The 23,044-nt window shown below is 35.4% G+C and overlaps 1 protein-coding gene across 1 annotated transcript in view; it reads right to left on the minus strand.

Annotated features, from left to right (window-relative positions):
• Positions 1-15,792: 15,792 nt before the first annotated feature.
• The window catches only part of LOC123532376 (probable hydrolase PNKD), a 42,176-nt gene continuing 34,924 nt past the window's right edge, over positions 15,793-23,044 (minus strand). The window contains exon 9 of the mRNA XM_053517040.1: positions 15,793-21,592. Within this exon, the coding sequence (XP_053373015.1) occupies positions 21,398-21,592 (195 nt within the window). The 3' untranslated portion in view covers positions 15,793-21,397. The remainder of the gene's footprint in view (positions 21,593-23,044) is intronic.

Genomic DNA, 23,044 nt, shown 5'->3' on the forward strand with positions numbered 1-23,044 from the left:
CTATTAAAAAAGGTGGATGACAGGTTAATATAATTTGATATCCTTTCATGATCCTTTCATGATTCGGACACGTCAGTAAAGAAATTTTAGTAATCTTCGAAAGATTTACCAGATATAAAACTGAATCAAGTTTAGAGGTCAAAAATGTTTACTGTATTGAAATGACAATATATGTTATCAGATACATTTGCATCATAATCTAAACACTGCTAAATGCAAAAAGTATCTACAAAACTATAGAAAAATTGGTTCGAGGTATCTGCTTTTATTATTATTTAAATGTAAATAGCGAAATGAATGCCGCAAGGTAATTCTTTTTGCCTTTTTAGTTGCTTGGATTTCAATACTTGGTAATATGAACAAAAGTTGCAGTGTCATTGCATTTGTAAAACAAAATGAGAAAAAAGCTCTTGATAACTGCGTTCGAATATTATAAACAGACAGAAACCTTAATACTGTAAATGTAAGGATATTCAAAAGTTTGCCGGAAAAAACGACGTCTTATAGCATAGCTCATTCGGTCAGATGTGTTGAACCTAATGATAAATTCTTGTTACATGTTTACACATACCATTGCTTCAAAATTGTACGAGTATTTTATACGAATAAAAATTTATATATTTATCATACTAAAAAAAAGTATATTCGTGTAGTACACTTTAAGTCTTACAGCTTTAATTATATCCATAATTTCTGTCTCAAATAAATTATGTCATACATTGTAGATACCAGTATAAACTTTGATCTTTCCTCTTCAGTTTCAAATAAGCTCAAGTATTGTCGTATCAGCCAAGGATGAGGGTCAAAGGTGTTGCCCATAATTATATCAAAACAATATCTTTGAACTTTTCATCCGGAACAATAGAAACGTCAGTTTTAGGGAAGTTTCTAGATTGGCTACTTAAGGCAAGTGGCTGCTTAATTAATACCTGTAGGTGACCGCTAAGACAGGATGTACTATATACCGCTATCACAGTTCAACATTAAATGTGTGCAAAAAGTCTCTTTGAATCTTCATTTCATCTTACATCACATACCCTTAGCCTTCAGATTTTATTTATTGAATTTCTATTTTTATTGTCGAAAAATGACGATATGCCTGGGGTATGATAGTGTGCTGAGCTACGTGCCTGTCATGTGCATTATAGATCTACGCAGGTCATACTGGCCAGTCGCTTTTACAAGAAGTCACAAGTTTTCTTTCTATTCCCAGGATCTTTACCCGTGGGGATATTCAACTGACCCACACAAACGGAGAGGACTCCCCTTTTTACATCCTCCCGCTGAGTAGCTTCAGAATTGGTTGCGCTACGCCCTGACTCCCATATATATGTAATAAAATAGGTCTGTTAAAACCCACCAAATAGCTATTTCCAAACATTCACAAGGATTGCACTTTTCATTCGTGTAACATTCGGATCCCGTCCAAACATTCACAAGGATTGCACTTTTCATTCGTGTAACATTCGGATCCCGAATTGAAATCCGCACCTGTCCCATCGTCATTTCGTACTTGGGCACTTATAACCGGAGCAATAATTTACGGAAGCTGGGAATTGGGAGGTTTGGGAGTTTATTACATCCTCCACCAGAAAAGTTTACATACCAACGTTTTCTGGCTATTTTATCTTCAATATAAATTCATTTTTCCAAACCTATTTTGATTTCAAAATATGGTTAAGATTAAAAATAAACCGATGAACTGGTTGGTACCAAAGAGCAAAATCATTTGAAACTTAATGATTTATCTTTACAGTTTATATGTATTTCATTTTTATTAAGATATCATTGCTGGACAACGGTGCGGTTTATTTTCACTTTTTTTGAAGACTATTAAGCGCGAGGTTGCTGTTGAAGCGTCATATGCAGACGATAGGTAATGCCGCGTAGACATGTGGTATCATGATCCATTGATGGACCTTCATTTATGCTGTAATCGTTAATTTATATCTATTTTTATGTTCAATCTAATGAAGTTTCATTTTATTTTTACGTCACAAACAATTCTGCTCTTATCTCTGTGGTGAGTTATACTGATTTATCCTGTCACTTGCAGTATTTTCGACCCGATATCAGGGTGCCGTATATCTTTCTTGATATACCGTCAGTTGATCATGTGACCAGTGATATACAGTCGAATGTTTCTCATTGCAGAGTTGGTGCAGCCGTTCGGCGCATGCGCGGAATTATTATCAAATGGAACGCACGGCAAAAATACTCATTTTTTGCATGTCCGCATGCATTTAGTGTATAATGTGCATAATATATTGACTAAAGGTTAGGGTTAGAATCACCATGGTTACAAAATATATACATTTAAGGTATTTTTGTTCAAATTTAGTTAATCCGGTATATACCGGAGTCTGTAATATATCACGGGCGCACCAACTCTGTATTTAGTCACATCCTATACAGTCAGTTGATCATGTGACCTTATGATCGATATTGTTGTCATAAGAAATTTTGCAACGAAACCATCATCATTGTGTTGGAAATGTCCGAACTAAGAAAATGAGTGGTCAAATAATGAGTTTTTATTAAAACACGAAGAAGTTATTGCGATTTTGCCGGTAATCATGTCATTATATAAGTGACGTCATTACGAATATGACGTCATTAAAGCGGTTGGCACACACTTATTTTTGTAAAATAAATTGCCAAATATCGGAAAACGAAGTAATGACAAGATAAATAGAATAATAGGTTAGTGCCTAAGATGGAGAAAGTTTATCTGGCTCGGCTTTCTCATCTACGGTGTGGCAACGTTAAATGTCGCAACGCCGCTAAATGTCGCAACCACCGTTAAATGTCGCAAGGTTGACGTTAAATGTCGCAACCACCACTAAATGTCGCAAAATCGTCTGCCGCTAAATGTCGCACCTTTAACGTTAAATGTCGCAAAAATTTGCCCACCGTTATATGTCGCAACATCAACGCTAAATGTCGCACAGCAAAATAAGGTAAGTTAAACAGTCTTTACAACTTAGAGATAAGACTGGGTAATGCATGCTTGATATGGGAAGGGCTGACTTGACCTTTCACTCTAATCTGAACGTTTGCTTTTCAGTGGTTCCGCACCATACATGCGTTATATATTTCAGTAACATGGTACTCGCCACAGTACTAGATTTATTTCAGGTCTGAACTATGTAATTCTATGGAGTCCTGTTTAGCTTATGAGACATTAAGCTCGAGCTCTGTATTGTCGCGCGTTGTATCGCATGTCTATAGTCAACCTGAATTTCGTTACAAAACAGGCAGGGGGCCTGAAATTGTTGATGGAAGATGGAGGCGGGGCCACCAGTTTAAAACAAAAGCGTCACCGGCGACATGCGGGAGGTACGGGGTTCCTCTGTCCGTATTTGTGGGGAAGTTTTTTATATACAGGTATGAAATGTTGGCCTGTGGTGCATTTTTGTCTATTTTTTAGGTACGTACTAGAGGGTCACTCCCCTTATTTTAGGTGGTTAAGGTCTTTTCCCATTGACAATTTTGAAATACAAATATGGAATGCTGGACTTTTATTGCATTTTTTGTTCAAAATTTCGGCGTATGGGAGGGGTTATCCCTGTCATTTTCCAGGGCTCAGGGTCTCTATCCGGGAAAGTTTGAAAAACAGGTATAAAATGGTTGCCTCTGGTGCATTTTGTCTTAATTTTAAGGTACTGGAGGGGTACTCACCCCCCACCCCCCCTCCATTTTAAGGGGTCAAGGGTTCTTCCCCCTGGTGAATTTTAAAATATAAGTATAAAATGTTCGCCTCTGGGGCGTTTTGGGTCTACATTTTGTGAATATATTGTTTCCAAAATAGTTGGGTGCAACTTTGATGAGTATAAGTCACTAGTAAGCCAACAAGGGTGGGGGGATCGGCCCGGGCAACAATTCAGGCCTGTTACACAACAGATGTTCAACTACGCGACACGGAGACTGTGTTTTGTACCAGCTGTAGAAAACGAAGATTTTCTATTAATCAGCCATGGGTTCTATTTCTTTGTTTGGAGGTTTACATTTAAAGTCATAAGGTAACTATCAAGATTCAGTGGCGGGGAAAGATCCTATGTGGCCCTCTGTACATTCTTTCAGGTATAGCGGGAATTTCGATATTATTTTACTTTTAGCCTCTTAAAATTGTTTGGTTTAGTCTCATTCCCCTCATTATCCTACTTTTCCGCCTACCCACACAAACCCCCCCCCCCTCTCTCTCACCCCCCCCCCCCTCCGCCCACACCTTTCAAAATGTAAATATTCATATTTTCTATTAATTGTCTTGGTGCTGTGTTTTTGTCTCTTAGATTTCTGTGTCGTTATTCACCCCGTTCGTCACCCATACCCAACCCCCTCAAATATACAACACTATTACCAAATCGTATTTAGTTAGAAGAAACCTCGCAAGGTGTGGAACTCAGGTGAGCGATCTAGGGACAACAAGGCCCTCTTGTTGCTATACGTAACAGTACTTATCATTAAGGTAATTATTTGTATTACATAAACCTGTTAATTTTTCTTCCCTCAAAAAAGTAAATATACACAAGAAATTGATAGTCATAGTGTCAAACAGGAAGTGCGACATTTAGCGTTGGTGTTGCGACATATAACGGTGGGCAAATTTTTGCGACATTTAACGTTAAAGGTGCGACATTTAGCGGCAGACGATTTTGCGACATTTAGCGGTGGTTGCGACATTTAATGTCAACCCTGCGACATTTAACGGTGGTTGCGACATTTAGCGGCGTTGCGACATTTAACGTTGCCACATACGGTACTAACCTATTATTCTCTATATCTAGTCTTTTTAGCAACATCCTTGTCATTGTATGAAAGAAGAACTTTTTTTCATAGAAAACTAATGTCCTTTTTAGACGGAGCTTTGATTGTAGGGAAAATTGTTTGAATATTTTTACATTTAATTTTACTCGTATGAGATAAACCAGGAGCTCCATCAAGAAGAATATTATACATACACCTCCCAAAAAGTAAGTCCTGTGTTGCATCCGAGACCGCCATCAAGAGAGACACATCACACACAAACCATAAATCAATATTAGTACCCGGGGTAGATCACGGAGTTTAAAGGGTAATTTTTCTCTTTTTTAATAAAAACAGCGCACGAAATGTGTTTTTCATATCATATATCCTATTTTTTTCTTGGGGGAGCCCCCCCCCCAATAAAAACCCTCCTATAGGGGAGGGTGGGACACAACCTCCCTAACTAACCCCTGTCGGCGCTTTGCCTTTACCATTCAAATTTACTTGACAACCACGAACAAACGCGCATACTCAATTGCCTCGGTAAAATTTAGTGTCTCGCTACGGCCATGTGTATTGTGTCGCTATTGTGTATATTCAATGTATTATTGATCAGTTATAAACTGTTTTAGTACAATTACATAAGAACCTATTAACTTCTCCTGATCACAAATGTGGCACTTGACTTCTTTTACTAGAAAACACATTAGGGTGCCTAATGTAAGCCATTAAATTCATACGAATTTCATTCACTGTTGCCTAATAGGCCCATTTGGCCGGATGCTTTTTGATATGTCTGAAAAAAGCGATAAATAATTATATCCTTTCCGCGGCCGTAACGTAATATTAGGTTATTTAACATTGTTCTGTACAATACCGAGATATATTTGGACGAGTACCCAGCTGAGAAAAAACATATTGGATGAGCCGCTAGGCGAGTTCAATATGGTTTTCTCAGCTGGGTAGGCCTACGAGTCTAAATATATCTCGTATTGTACAGTACAATTTTACATAACCTTTTTATTCTATATCTATTTTATCTTACTATAATAATAGTTTAAATTAAAAATGTTTCACTGAATATTGTATTCCTGCCTTTTCTAGTTTTTCCCAGCTTGGTATGAGTGCAAATATATATTATATAGAACAATGTTAGACCTTAAATAACCTTTTATTCTATATTCATTTCACTTCATACGTAATATACGTAATTCATTGAATGTTGTTTTTTTCTGCGTATCGTCATTAAAAAAGAAGTATATGGTGCAACCTCCCTACAACAGCCATTTGGCGATTTGGATGGTAACAATACTTGGCTAAGATACATGTATATGCCCAAAAACATTGTCAGCAAGTTTGGTGAAGATCGGATGAAAACTTTCCGACTTAAAAAAGCGGACAAGGCTAAATTCCCCGTTTTTCGAGTAATTCAAGGACTATAATCAAAGAGTGCCGGGTACAATTTGGCTGGTTATCGAAACTGGCCGAGATATAATGCCCACAAACATTGTCAGCAAGTTTAGTGAAGATCCGACGAAAACTGAATTATAGAGCAGACATGTTTGGATGCTGACCGCCCGTCCGCTGCCATTCATAATATTCTCTAGGTTTCGTCCGGAACGGCTTCTTTTAGCGACTTTTCAAATATTCCAACATCTGATGATCCTTTTTACTGTATTTTTAAGTTTTTTGATTATTAACGAACGTTTTGATATCTAAATCAGATAGCTTTGTTATCCCTTGAATCGTTTTTGAGTGTAAACAAAAAAACTCAAATTAAATCCAGATTTCAAGACGCATAATCATACATCTGTATGCATCTGTACATAGAGCGCTTACTTCATCCGATTTACATTCGGAACATTTTCACGCGTTTCGGGCTTTATCGTATGTTTAACATGGGACTGTTGAACCGTCCAAATACAGAAAATACAGGATTTTTTTGTACGCGCGTGCGTCCAAATACAGAAAATACAGGATTTTTGTACGCACGTGCATCCAAATACCGTAATATATTGTACGGTCACGTGTTGCAAATGAACGTTCGCGACTGGATAGATAAAATAGGTATAGAATAATGAAACGTATTTGGCGTCTGATGGCCATTTCACGCTTCCGTATAATCAACATTTATTATACGAAATTCATGTTAAAAATATTTCTGAAATGTCTAGGTTGCAGCTTTCAAATACGGAAATATTTGACATCCGATGCATATATATACTGACACTTTTCAGGCCCGTAGCTACACTGAGGCACAGGGAGGCCGGTGCCTCCCCGTTTTAACGCTTATTTAAATATCTGCTTACATATATTTGTAAAAAAAAAATAAAGATCTGATTACGCCATGTCCTTCTACACTTACTAAAGTTTTAGAAAACAGCAAAAAGGACCTTTTGAACGATTTCACGAAGTTCCAAAAATCTCCATATAGAATCTACAGATTTCCTAAAATGCATTTTGGTTTAGCCATTTTTGTCTCAAACGTCAGTTTTCGTACAAACGTATAAAAAAAATGTCGAAAAAAAACACTAAATTTTAGATAAAAAATGATTTTCCTGATATCCTTAGGACGGCCAGCACATATTTCACGGGTATGAAACGTTGCCTGCGGCACAAAATGTGCCGCACTGAAATGAAGGCATCGCGCTTCCGACGGCGCAGGCATTGTGCAGGATGTTTACAAAAATAACGAGCACGGTGAGTAAAATTGAATGTTTTTGGTTATTGTCTTGTTACAGTAAACACTTTTTAGAAATCGGGGAATGCAGCGGGATGTAGTTATGTCTTGCCGACAAATCCATGCCCAGTTTTTGAAGAAATATGTAATATTGTTATTTTGCGCGTGTTTTTCATCGGATACAGTAACGTGAAAATTACAAAAGCAGTGCATATTCCGAGTCATTTCACATCCTGCAGAAAAAGGAATGATGTATTTCTGTAGTATATTATAAAAAGACATGATATCTGATCGATTGAGATAAAATATATGTCAAGAAAAAGGCATAACCCCTCGTTCTGCCGACTTTTCAGTCCAGTGCCGCAGGCATCTCGATGGTGCCGCAGGCATCGCGAGAGGCGCAGTCATCTTGGATACTATCGTAGTCAGTAGTACGTGTAATTTCGACCAACTAACATGTATTAAAGTACAATAAAAAATCAGTAACAATGTTGTTCCTCCAGTAATTGTGTAAGACAAAATTTTCTGAACCCGAACTTTGTAATATTAATAGCTATTTTGAGAAGTTTGCAATATTTTTCCTCGCTGTTTTGTGGGATGGGGTCAGATCCCTTTCAGTTGAGAAAATCACGTCATTTTATATCGAACTGGGATTATTTCTCCTAAAATAACAATATTCAATTACCAAACATTTCCATTTGTAACAATTATTGATACTTAGTTCAAAGCAAGGTATGAAAACCAACATTGGAGCAACACAAACTGTCATAAATTTTGTCATTTTTCAACCAATTTTTTTGCTTTTGTTTCAGCATCGAGTTTTTTCTTTACAGTTCGGGCGTACTTTTTTTTATAAGCGGTGAGCTGAATCCCTCACCCCCCCCCCCCCCCCCCCCCCAAAAAAAAAAAAAAAAAGAAAGAAAAAGAAATAAGTAATTGGTGAGAATCGCTGTAACTGCGTTCCAGCGTTCAAAAAAAAAGGAACGCAAAAACAAACAAAAAATCGTAAAAACATGAAACTTCTTTGGCTCATCTCGCGCCATGTTTTTCTGTAACAGTACATCAGCACCAAATTCACTGTTAGGTCAAGATATTTAAATACGAACGAAGAATATTTAAAACTACTGTTCCCACGTTTTGTGTGGAAAAGAACCATTGAAGTTGAGATCTTTCGAAAAATTTGTCCAAAAAGGGTCTTAACTTGTTTTAATTATTTCTGAAATTCTACAAAAATATTAACGTACTTTACTCACTCTTTGTCGTTCAAATATGATTTAGGTCTGTGCACTGACTGTACACATAAAGTTTACGTCTGACCATAAGGAGTTCTAAATCATTTTATTTTCCCTTTTAATATACACTGAATGCACATCCATCTGAAAATATAAAATTAACAAGATACTTAACATTCAATAACTTCATAATTTGCTTCTTTCCACATAAAATTTGTGAACAGTATCGTTTTAAGGGAAGTTTCATGTTTTTACGTTTTTGTTTTTTTTTTGTCTGTTCGTTCCTTTCTTCGGAAAGCCAAAACAAAGATTTTTTTACCATTTCTTTTTTCCGTTTTTCTTTCTTTTTTTGTTAGGGTGGGGGTGGGGGAACTCAGCTCATCGCTAATCAAAATAGTACGCCAAAACTGTAAAGAAAATAAAAACAACAATACTTGATGCTGAAACAAAAACATCAAAATTGGCTGAAAAATGACAAAATTTATGACAGTTTTTGTGCTCCAATGCTGGTTTTCATACCTTGCTTTGAAGTAAGCATCAATGATTGTTACTAATGGTAATGATTGGTAATTGAATATTGTTATTTTAGGAGAAAATAATCCCAGTGCGATATAAAATGACGTGATTTTCTCAACTGGAAGCGACCTGGCCCCATTCCCCAAAACAGCGAGAAAAAATACTGCAAACTTCTTAAAATAGCTATTAATATTACAAAGTTCGGGTTCAGAAGATTTGTCTTACACAATAACTGAAGGAACAACATTGTTACTGATTTTTTTTGTACTTTAATACATGTTAGGTGGTCGAAATTACACATACTACTGACTACAAATAGTATTCAAGATGACTGCGCCCCTCGCGATGCCTGCGGCACCATCGAGATGCCTGCGGCACTGGACTGAAAAATCGGCAGAACGAGGGCATATGCCTTTTCCTTGATATGCATTTTATCTCAATCGATCAGATATCATGTCTTTTTATAATATACTACAGAAATACATCATTCCTTTTTTCTGCAGGATGTGAAATGACTCGGAATATTCACTGCTTTTGTAATTTTCTCGTTACTGTATCCGATGAAAAACACGCGCAAAATAACAATATTACATATTTCTTCAAAAACTGGGCATGGATTTGTCGGCAAGACATAACTACATCCCGCTGCATTCCCCGATTTCTAAAAAGTGTTTACTGTAACAAGACAATAACCAAAAACATTCAATTTTACTCACCGTGCTCGTTATTTTTGTAAACATCCTGCGCAATGCCTGCGCCGTCGGAAGCGCGATGCCTTCATTTCAGTGCGGCACATTTTGTGCCGCAGGCAACGTTTCATACCCGTGATATTTATGCAATCTCGCCAGGCATATATATGTTTTTGACAACACAGAAAATGACGTCACTCGACCTTCAGCTATTTCCGGAAGTAAAGAAAATGAAAGTAGAAATGCTAAACTTGAAAACGAAAGCCGTATTTTGATTCGTAGATAGTCAGGGGTCACGCGCAGGGGTCACCCCGTCTAAATGTATGCGCGTGGACATTTTTTTTTTTGCTATTGGGGAGTCAATTTTCAGCACTTTCTAACGAATTGAAATTACCTGGGCTTTAGTATGGCATGTCAGCTTTTCATCTACGAAAAGATATTTGAGCTAGGGATAAACACAAATCCCACAGGGGTCCGTAACGGACCAAGGGTACATTGATAATTTTGGAACTTCATCAAATCGCTCAAAAGGTCGTTTTTGATGTTGTCTGAGAGTGTCAGTATATGCCTCGGATGTAAGATAAAACCGTATTTGAGAGCTGCAGACCTAGACATTTCAGAAATATTTTCAAAATAAATTTCGTGTAATAAATGTTGATTCTATGGAAGCGTGGCGTGAAAGGGCCATCAGACGCTAAATACGTTTTATTACGTTAAGGCTGCGGAAAGGATATACCCTTGCTCCGTTACGGACCCCTGTTGGATTTTTGTTTGAGTGCAAATATAAAGTCCATGCGCGTACATTTAGACGGGGTATCCCCTGCGCGTGAACCCTGATTATAGACCAATACAAATGCGACTTTAGCCTGTGTACTTTCTTTTTATTTGCTTCCGGAAAAAGCTGAAGGTTATCTGACGTCATTTTCAGTGTTGTCAAAAACATACGTATGCCTGGCGAGATTGTATAAAAAATGTGCCGACCGTCCTAAGGATATGATGTTATGCAAATGTCACAACAATAAGATCTTTACTTACGGACGGCGATCATTCATTTCCATCTTTCAAGCTTTAATAAAGACCTTCTACTTGCTTAAGTTAAACTAAATCAACACAAAAATAAAGGAAATAAATTACAAGTTTCTTAAAGATAGGACAATTACAAATGTGAAAGATTCCCGTTTCATTTTTATGCACTTTTTTACATTTACGGTATCGTAAGTCAGACTCAACGTTCGAGGTTGATAAGGTATGCTTTGAGTTATTGAAATAGCGTTACCTTAGTGTTACCTTAACAATATCGTAAATAACCTCGTAAATTCAGCGATATCGTAAGTTTCGAGTTAGCCACCCCAGCTCTCCAAACTTCGTATAGTCGAGCTAAAAAGTAAAGGGAACTTACTGGGAATAAGGTAAGTGTATACCCGGGAATAAGGTAATGTTTGTCCGTTCTGATTGGTCAGTCATGTAAACAAACCCAAGAAGTGATTATTTTTTCAAAATTGAAATTTTTCATTGCATTTACAGTATTTTATTATATATTTTGACAAAATTTGCTGCATTTTATGTGTATTCTTGCATAAAAACTACTTTTTTCACTGGATCCGACCATGTATTAACGGGAGAAAAATCGTGTGCAAACAAGGCAATTCACGTGCTGTTAATACATGATTTTTTTCGGCGATAGCTGAATAACATGGATTTTGACCTAGATTCTGTTGTAATCGGGACACGGAACAGGTGCGCGCTGAGAAGATAAACCATTTATTAAGTCTTAAATGACATTGATTATCAGAAGGCACATATTAAATGGAACATATTTAGTAGTTTTGTTACCCTAAACTAAAATGATATATTCTAATTTAAAGTTTTTAGTAATTTATCACCGCTAGAGAAATCGAAAGTAAACTTCTTCCCCCGTTGCGTACCTCGCTTATGGATGAATGAGTGGTGGCTGGTTGTAACTGTAGAGTCAGTGTACCCGGTGTCGGACTGTACGCGGTTTCGCACACACGGCAAATTCATGCTCTTCGTGAAAATAAAGCAGAAAATTGAACAATTCTTTATTATTTCACGAAACTGAGTTATTCCCTACATAATTTGACACCAGGGGTCTTTCCCCACTGGAGCCTCGCTCTGGCAAGTGCAGACAAAAACAATAACAACACCAATGGAGGCCAGTAGGTCAGCTGAAAAATTTTAAATTTCAGGAAAATAATGACTATGCAAACAACAACAATGTGCAAATTAAATTTAAAAATCACTATTCCATCATATATTATGTAAGTATTTACCTATTACTTTACCCAAATAAAAAAAATTCAACATTTATTGAAGGTATCCCAATCTGCAAATGTGTGAAATTTGCTTCAAGTTTTTTTTAAAACTGAGAACTTAATCAAGTAATTAGAGTTATGGGGTTCACTAGTGATTTAAAAGCTAGGGTTTTATTTTCATGTCAACTGCTTTAGCCTATTCCAGTCCAACTAATTGTACGCTGGTCGACATATGTGCTGGTGGGTTACTTATGGGGGATTCTGACCCAACACGAAATTATTTCAGAATCAACCCAGTACGTCAAATCATTTTGACCTTCTATCACTGAAAGGATACCTCTTGATCATTGAAATTTGCTGCTTAGTTGGAATATTTGCAAATGAATAATGTGTTCGTATATGCATATCCAAATATTTTCTGTCTGTACATTCAGTTTAATTCTGAATTTTTCATGCGCCAAACATTATTACCTCTACGCCGTTTGTCTTTTTAAAGACATTTCTTGTTATTTTTGATGCTTTCCCAGGGACGTACATGTATTTCTCCGCAGATTGACATCTGGTATCTGCGTCTAGTTTCTTCCATAATAACCTCTTCGGTCTCGGTCACAAACAATCCCGCGGGCTTCTGCAGACGTTAATACACAAAAAAAAACGTGTATTATCCCTACATTGAAAAAATGTTTTATCAGACGAATTTCTCTTGCCAATCCAACGATGTAAACAGGTGGTCATCTCATTCACACAAAAATTACTTAATATTATAAATAAAGTATCACTATTCATATGTTTTTCGTCTAATATTTTGGTGGAACTAAGATAGTTCTTGAAAAAAATGCAATTAGATATACATGTTTCGATTTATGGAAGGTCGTACACATCATAATGTTATAATGGAAGTCTATGGAAAAACAATTGGTGTTCTCTAACCTATACATATGTAATATAAATTTTGTCAGACAGACTGATGGACAGACAGTAAATAAACAAACTTTATGGCAAATCTATGTTTCAACACCCTTCATAATTGGAAACTTATAACACTGACCTGACAATATAGTTTCTATAGAATAGGTTTATGGCAGTGTATATTTACTGTTACGCTTTAACCTTTACCCTACTATTTTTTCAAATGGATTGGTCCATCATTCACTTGTTTCACTGAAAATTTACGGACTGAATAGCAAAAAGCGCAGACCATGCGCGGATGTGCAAAGGTGATCTTGGTCTGCACTGGTCTTAAAGGCAGAATCACTTGCTGCCAGCAGGCTAAAGGTTGACAGACAGACTCTATAAAAGACATGTCAACAAGGAAGACTGGATGTTCAAATTGCATTTGAGAAATATATATTATTCATGGTTCATACAGGACTTGGCAAAAAAATTTCAAGGACTTTATATCGATTTTCAAGGACTATTTTAATCGCTTTAAATCTTAAATTACAAAACCATTTAGGCTCTTCATAAGGCATTATGATAGAAGAAAAGTTACAGAACAGTTTTATTTTCCATAAGCTACAATAGCATATCTTAACCTTTATGAGCTATATTTGCCTGTATACATACTTAGTACATGTTTCTTATAAGTCTTTCAAGCTCTCAAGACTAGTTTTCAATTTGTCCTCAAGGGACTTCACTTCTTGTTTTCGCGTGTGAAAGTAGTTCCGACATCAATGAGTTTATCACATACACTTATGCTTGTTTGACTTAAACTCCTTTAACCACGATGAATAATCATCATGTGTAAGCCATTTATTGGTGAAACTACGTTTATTTTTTGGGCCACTCATTGTTGTTGGTTACATTCTACCAATTCAATTCCTTATTTATTTCATATTAATAACAAAACATTCAGACCTCATTTTCAGCACTGTAGAGCATTTCAATGATATGAAAACCATATATGGTCATTTAGTATAACATGTCTTCTTATCAAAAATAGAAAAATATTGACATGTTATGTTGAATATAAGAAAAATAATCTGTTTTGAGAAACATCACCCTCTAAAAATGCCCCCATGAAAACAGCCGTTTAGCAGTTACGCGTAGGTAGACATTTTTCGCAAAGAATAAAACTTATTCCAAGAAATTTACAATGAAAATGGTCTAGATCTATTCTCAATACTATAAGCAATTAACATATGCCAAAAATTTAACTGTCACCTCCTCATGTCACTCATCACACCAGATTTCATCCATAGCACGGAACTACATTTTGGACTACTTCACATGTAACACTGAGTAGTCACTTCCGGTTTGGTGTAATCCGTCCTTAAAGAAACATTTTTCATACTCAAAATGTGTTATTTTCACTTACATTGTACCAGTAACCTAAATGCATGAAAAAAATACCAGTTTCAGTTTGATACAATCAATTTTCAAGGTTTTATGGCTTTTTCAGTAACGTATGCTAGCGCGCCAAATTTCCTGGAAAAAAGCTGTCGCGACATCATTTTTGACCACTTTTCCTTGCTTGAGCTTATTTTTGCCATATTTTATCAAGTTTTACCATAAACTGCACTCAAATCACACACTGTTACTGTAAAATATACCCAAACTCACCCCTGACACCTAAAACATACCAATATTTAGTCAATAAATATGCATTTTTTGAAAAAATACACCCAAAACAGTGATTTTGAAATATTTTTAGTTTTTCTTCTTTTTCTCTGCTAAATTGCACTGAAATTGTCATCGTCTATCATAATCTGGCCAAACTAGCCTGTTTACAGCCTTATCTAAACAAGTTTAAATTTTTACCCCTGCACAACTTATAGGTTACATTCTACCAATTCAATTCCTTATTTATTTCATATTAATAACAAAACATTCAGACCTCATTTTCAGCACTGTAGAGCATTTCAATGATATGAAAACCATATATGGTCATTTAGTATAACATGTCTTCTTATCAAAAATAGAAAAATATTGACATGTTATGTTGAATATAAGAAAAATAATCTGTTTTGAGAAACATCACCCTCTAAAAATGCCCCCATGAAAACAGCCGTTTAGCAGTTACGCGTAGGTAGACATTTTTCGCAAAGAATAAAACTTATTCCAAGAAATTTACAATGAAAATGGTCTAGATCTATTCTCAATACTATAAGCAATAAACATAAGCCAAAAATTTAACTGTCACCTCCTCATGTCACTCATTATACCAGATTTCATCCATAGCATGGAACTACATTTTGGACTACTTAACATGTAACACTGAGAAGTCACTTCCGGTCTGGTGTAATCCGTCCTTATGTTGTTGATAAGTCACGCTACAATGACCTTGCGCATAATATTTTAACATTGTGAAAATCGCTATTCCGTATCTAACTTCTGTACCAAAACGGTGTTCAACTAGCGTTCCCTCCGTGGGTGTGCATGTATTTTTATTTTACACCGTTTTTTCGCTCGTTTTAACTTATTTATTATTTATTTTTTGTATTTTTCCCCTACAATACGATTGCACCCCCGTTTTTAGCAAAATTTAAGGACTTTTCTACCTTTTTTTTTCAAAATTCAAGTACTTTTTCAGGGGATTTTTGGAAGAAAAAAATCAAGGACTTTTCAAGGACTTAGGATCAAATTCAAGGACTTTCAAGGACCTGTGCGAACCATGTTATTGCACTGTATCACAACAAATATAAACAGAAATCACATTTAAGACATAATATCATTATTTATTTTCTTTAAAATACGCGTACAATGTAGCTGAAAGCATCATACTTAACCATTAATTACATATGGTATAGCATTTAATACAAACCTAATTCTTAAACAGGCTCAGAATGCTTTTCATAAGACCATATTATAACATTGTTGGTATTTTCATCAAACTCAAAAAATATGATCACAAACAACACTAAAACTTACTCTGGATCCTCAAATACTGAAAGCTTGAAACTCTAAGACTTTAAGGGACTTGCTTCATACTTTTTCAAAAAAAAGAAAGAGCAAAAGGGTCGTTATCGTCCCAAGTGACTCGCCTGTCCTTGGCTGTTTGACCTTGAATATATGAATGACACAATGAATCATGAATGTTAACAATTGTGTTTAGTATAAAAAGCAAGAAAGAAGTCAAGTTTCTCCATTTGAATAATCTGACAGGTAGTAAAGACTACATTTAATGAAGAGCCCCAGAATGGTTCAAGGGAAAAAATCATTTAAAGATATTTCTGTTTTTAGCTCTAAGAGCCCCTTAAAGGAGCCAAATGCATTTGTAATGCATGATCTAACATGACCAAATCATCTGTTGATGGCCAGAAGGTGCTATCAGCCTTCCTATATATGCTGATAGCACCTTCTACCTTCTGGTCATCAACAGACGAAATTTGATTTGTAATCTTTGATACTAATCTAGAATCAAAAGTGTTAATTAAGAAATGATATATTTCGAAGAGTGATTCTGTTTTAAATGAAAGACTGGTTTGTCATTCAGATGCATATTATTATATCACTCTGGCTGTGGCCTTGTGATATAATTCCTTCACATCTAATCTCAAAACAATGACTTAATTCAAAGGTAAAGTGACTGACATTTTTACATATTTTGCAGAACACCCAACTGTTTTCATAAATAAATCCTTCTTAATGAACTTGATGAATCACCTTGTCATTACATTGTATTTCTATCATTATGAAATGAAACAAGTGTTCACTTTCGAACTATTTTGGAATGTCTCGTTACACAATTCCCTACAAGATAAATTAGCTTTATAATACAGTTTGAAACTGTTGTAATAAAACATCCATTTTAATATTTCATTAACCTTTAAAGTGCAAATATAACAACAATAACAAAGATGTGCAATACTTAAGAGACTGTGTATATTTCTTGATAAAATCAAAGAAGTATAAAATACACAGAATGGCAACTGGCTGTAATCTCGCATGATCTCGTGTCAGAGCGTGAATCGGCAGTATCTTAGTAAAAACAAACATCGGCGAGCATAGAGTTACAATTTGTACCTTTAAAACTACATTTAAAATACATGTTAGCTTCTAAAACAACATTAGTTTAATGTGAAATAGTCTTAAGACACAAAGTACACGTTTCTTACCATTTTTTTTTTTAAAAAGCGTGGTCATACGGTGATAATTATTTTACCGATGATTAATTGCTTTTGAATACAAAATGGCGCGTGGAGAACGCTTCACTTCCGGTAAACGAGATCTCATTCAGTTGTCACGGGATGCTGGCGAGATTTGCTCTGTGTGCCTTTCAAGTTGGCGATCTATTTATTTTTATAGCTCTTTGATAAAATCTAATAATTTATAAAAAATACTGTAGAGTCTACCCGCATTAAACAGCACTTTGCCGTAAGCACCTGCAATCAGCAAACTTCCCAAATTGACATTTTATTGCAATTTCAACGTTTCTTAAGCAATAACGTCTTTGGAACTGCCAGACTGTGTTATACTGTCACCCGGCTGACTGCTTAACACAGGTCTGATCTGTTGTCAGTTATATAATCACAAAGTAAAGTCAGCAATTATTTTAAGGACACAAATCTAAAGGGTTTGATATAGAATTTCTGCATTATCAATGAAATAAGTCATAATGTTACCGGTCTTCTTTCACAATGTATGACAATTACATTGTATCCTGGATATCATGTCTGTTTGTCAGAATTACTGATTATTACATAAATACATTATTGATAGTTATGACGGTTTGTTGGAGACCATATACAAGATATCTGCCACCATCCAATATGCATTTTTGATTTGGTTTGGGTTTAACACCACTTTTCAACAGTATTACAGGCCGTAAACCTAACCAGTGTTTCTTGATTCTGTACCAGTACAAACCTGTTCTTGGCAAGTAACTGCCAACTTCCCCACATGCATAAAAGGTGGAGGACAAATGATTTCAGACACAATGTCTTTTATCAAATCCTCCTGGAGAACATATAACTCGCCCAGGGATCAAACTCATGGAACTCTCAATCCCGTGATACGTAGATCTGCGCTCTCCCTATTCAGCTAAGCGGATGCTCACATTTTTGATAGAGTTTATATCCTGTATTAAGTCACCAACAAACCATCTCAAGTTTTACCTTGCCAACTATTTTTTAATTCCGTATTTCCTGAATTTGGACATATCTAATACAGCTACAAAATCCAAACTGGTAAATAAAACAGAACAACATCTAAGTACAGGCATACACATGATGTATATCATCAAAATGCATGCACTTAAAAGCTAATTTGATTAAAAAAAAACATTCAGTTGATTATAACATTCTGGAATGAGCATATAAACATATCTAAATTGTGTTGAAAATTGTTCACTATTGTAGAAATACTTGACAACATAATTTAAAAGTAGGCACATTAGTGTTCTCTATGTTAGAGATTTTAACATATACACTTTCTTACCGGCAGAAAGTCACAAGTTAAATATAACAGCAATATCTAATAAGAGCTGTTTCAGGAGACATCACGCTCCACTATTTCGATGCTGGATATTGAAACTGGGCACATCCGAGGAAGCTTGAGCTGTCACTGGAGTGTTTAATTACTCCAATGTGGATGAAGATATTGGACAACAACTGACGTCTGTGCCAAATGTATTTAGTAATAACAGAGTCAGAAAAAGGTATCAAAACATTAAATAAGTATAAAAATTTCTGCAACTGTGTCATATCATGTGGCTAATAATGTGGAGCAACTATTTGAATCAAATAAGTTAGATAGAGCAGAATTGCATCAAAAATTGAACCTGAAATTCTTGTAAAAAGCGGGCATAACTCATAGCATTTTGGTGCCAGCATCATGAACGTTGTGTCATATGATGTGGGTGACCGTGTGGAACAACTGTTTTAAGTGTGAATAAAATCCATCTGGTAACAACAGAGATATAGTGAAAAAGCATCAAAATTAAGGTATTAGGCCCCTAATAGTAATCTTTAAAAAATGGCATTTGCTTTGTATATTCTTACAGTTGACAGTGATTTACACTGTGTTGCAAATTTTTAAAAACTTTTACCGTGCCGTTTTTTATAAATTTTGTATAACTTACGGTATTTCCTCAAGCTCAAGTAGAGATGAATTTCAAAATGATGGCCTTTATCTAAAACGTTTGCAGAGAATTCATTATACCATTATTTTTTATGAAAGAAACATCAAACTATTGGTAAACAATTATAAAACTTAAAATAAAACTGTCAATATAATTTTTTCTAGGGTGCCTCCAGTTAACGGATTTAATGAGACAGAATTCTAACTCCAACCACTGAAAAACTAAGGTCGAATCCTGCGGGTCTATTTTGAAGTTTGCCTACTTCATTCAAAAATAACCTTGAGGCAGAAGTAAAACCTACCTACATTTCTTCCACAATATGAAATCTAAAGAATGAAGGCAAAATAGAGAACTTTTACCGCATGTAACTCAGTATTTTTAAAGATGTCTAACTCTACCCCTTCTGTTTGAGAGGTAAATTTACTTTGAACAGCAAGAAATTGCTTATCAAATGATTTTTTTCCCACTTTTGTACAACAAATCAATAACAAGTCTTGAAAGAAGTAAAAACTTGCTAAAAAAAAAAGGAAAATAATAAAAAAAAAAAGTTGGTCCCAGTGGGGCTTGAACCTACGCCCCCCTGAGAATTGCAATCTAAGTAGGTTTATGGCAGGAATTGAATACTCTTCAAAAAGGAGGTACTCTATTATGTGCCTAATACCTTAAACTGAAATTCTAAGTAAACAGGGGACATAAGTCACTAAATATTTGTGCCAGAGCAATGAACCTTTTGTCATATGATGAATTCAGCAATGTGGAAGAACTATTTTAAGTTTGAATCAAGTCCCTTCTGTAATAACAGAGATATAGAGAAAATGCATCAAAATTAGCCAAAGTAAAAAGGGAGCATAATTCATGAAAAATTGGTGCAAGAGTTAACGACCTTGTGTCATATGATGTGGGTGATAATGTGGAAAAACTGTTGCAAGTTTGAATCGAATCCATTTAGTTATAACTGAGATAGAGTGAAAGTGCACCAAAACTTTAACCTGAAATGCTAAGTATTGTGTGTGTGTGTGTTCGGGTTTAACGTCTTTTTCAACATTTTTTCAGTCATGCTGAGAGCTAAGCGAGGAAGCTACTAGTACCATTTTTTACGTCTTTGGTATGACGTGGCCGGGGATTGAACCCATGACCTCCCGCACTCGAAGCGGACGCTCTACCACTAGGCTACCGAGGCGGTAAAAAGGGGGGATAATTCATAAAATTTTGGTGAGAGTTATGGTCCTTGTGCCAGATGATGTAGGTGATGTAGGTGAAGTTGTAAATAATTACTAATTACAAAGACAAAAGAGAAAAATTAGAAAGTGCACCAAAACTTTTACTAAGGTGTAGATACGGAAGAACGCTGACACCAGGGCAAGCAGGATAGCTCATCATACAGTGAAGCTTAAACGACATAAATGAACATATATATGAAACAACAACAAAGATGTTTTAAGAACATGTGGATTTTCATGCATGTCAGTTTTGTCATTATAAATGTACTTTACAGTATTTTCTTGAGATTTCTTAACTCATGTTCATTACCTATGCAAGGCAGTATTTTGAATATTTGGATGAAGGTAGTTCTGCATATTCAAATAATTTTTTTTTCAACAATGTATAGAAACTGGAATTAAAATACAAACTTTCAAGTAGACACTATATATTTTAGAAATATGTGTATTTACTTGCATCAAAGTGAACAATTTGAAAAAGAGTTATTTAAAGATGTAGGATCAAATTTTTTTTACAGTTAAGATTTTTAATACTGAACTCTATGAGCTTGAAGAACGTAAGTTTCTAAAACAAATAAGAGCAGTGAAAGCACAGATCACTGCACTCCTTTTTATTTTAATGGTCATTTTCTTCACCCACTATTCAAGCATTTCTGAAATTACAGTTTGTATCAAACTATACATATCAATTTATTTTCTTCTGCTGAATCTTTATTTATGTATTCAGGTAGATATCTGCTGAATCTTTATTAATTTATTCAGGTAGATATCTGCTGAATATTTATTAATGTATTCAGGTAGATATCTGCTTAATCTTTATTAATGTATTCAGGTAGATATCAACTTACTGTCTTCTGCTGAATTTTTAGACACATCATTGTTTGGTTTGTAGATTTTGTAAATCATAACAGGATCTTAGCAAAAAAACAACATGACAAGTTTGTGCAGTTAAAAATCTAAGCAGAGCAATGAATACCACTGGATTGTTAAAAAGTGATAAAACACTGACAATGTGCAAATCTACTGAATGTATTTAAAGGCATCTTTCTGTTCACGCAGTTCTGCGAGCACCTGTGCCCGCATTTCATCATCAGGTGGAACTAACACAGTTGTATCATCTGTCCTATCAAGTGTAGTCACTTTTTTCATTATCGAGTCTTTATCAGTCCGTAAAAATGGATTATACGTTAATTCCTCAGCTATAGTGGATGGACACTGAAACAAAGCAATATAAAGGTCTAATTTTCTGGGTAAATGTAGCATCAATACATTTAGGAAATAATGTATAGAAAAACCGTGTTTTAACGTTATAAATGCACGAAAATAGGTTATACTTCTGGGGAATAATTTCACAAGGGCGTAGCCCGAGCAAATTATTCTTGGGATGTATAACTGATTTGTGTGCATTAATTTAAGTAAAACAAGATTTTGCTGTACATTATTTCGATTCTAATATGCTCTAAATATAAAACAGTAGATAAAATATAGTAGCGCTCATTCTTGGTCGCAACAAATATATTGACATCATCGCACTTTAACGTGACGTCATTTTAGCATAAGCGTGTTTTAACAGAAACAAGTATATCAGAATTTTATAGTCTCAACTTTAATATCTGTAAACTCTGTTGCATTTAAGCCAGTACTGTTTTGGCTTACTGTATTTCAAATTATCTTCATTTTGTCTATTTCTTTTGTTTAAATCTACTTTTTTCCACCAAAACAAGTTGCTAACAGAAAGCTCTCAAGTAGTGTTTGGCAAAATACAAACACTTTTTCAAATTTCAAGTCCTTTTCACGGTTTTTCAGGGTGTTTGTCATTTTTCGCCATGTTTTCAAGGATAAGCATCCAATTCAAAAACTTTTCAAGTCTGTGTGAACCCTGTAGTACTATTCGCAACATTATCAAAGTTATAGCAATCAAATATCTCAGAAAATGTCTTCCAAAATGCTTTAAACAAAATATAACATTTGCTTAAAAATGCATAGGTTTGAAAATTTTTCAAATGTGATAGCATTTACACAGCTGTTTAATGTAGTATTGACTTCTTACACAAAACAAGAGGGGCCATGATGGCCCTATAACGCTCACCAGAGTTGATCTGGCCTATTGGCCTAGTTTTTGACCCAAAATGACCCAGTTTCGAATTTAACCTAAAGATCATCAAGACAAACATTCTGACCAAGTTTCATATAGACTGAGTCACAACAGTTGTCTTTAGAGTGTTCACAAACTTTTCTTTTGATTTGACTGGGTGACCTGGTTTTTGACCCCACATGACCCAGACTCGAATCTGACCTAGAAATCATCAAGACAATCATTCTGACAAAGTTTCATAAGTATAGGATCACAACTGTGGCCTTTAGAGTGTTCACAAGCTTTTCCTTTGATCTGGTCTACTGACCTAGTTTTTGACCCCACATGACACAGTTTCGAAACTGACCTAGAGATCATCAAGACAAACATTCTGACAAAGTTTCATAAATATAGGGTCACATCTGTGGCCTCTAGAGTGTTCACAATCTTTTCCTTTGATCTGGCCTACTGACCTAGTTTTTGACCCCATATGACCCAGTTTCAAATTTGGCCTAGAAATCATCAAGATAAACATTCTGGCCAAGAGATTGGGTCACAACTGTGACCTATAGAGTTTTCACATGCTTTTCCTT

The sequence above is a fragment of the Mercenaria mercenaria genome, chromosome 11 (assembly GCF_021730395.1).
Source record: "Mercenaria mercenaria strain notata chromosome 11, MADL_Memer_1, whole genome shotgun sequence".
Lineage (NCBI taxonomy): Eukaryota > Metazoa > Mollusca > Bivalvia > Venerida > Veneridae > Mercenaria > Mercenaria mercenaria.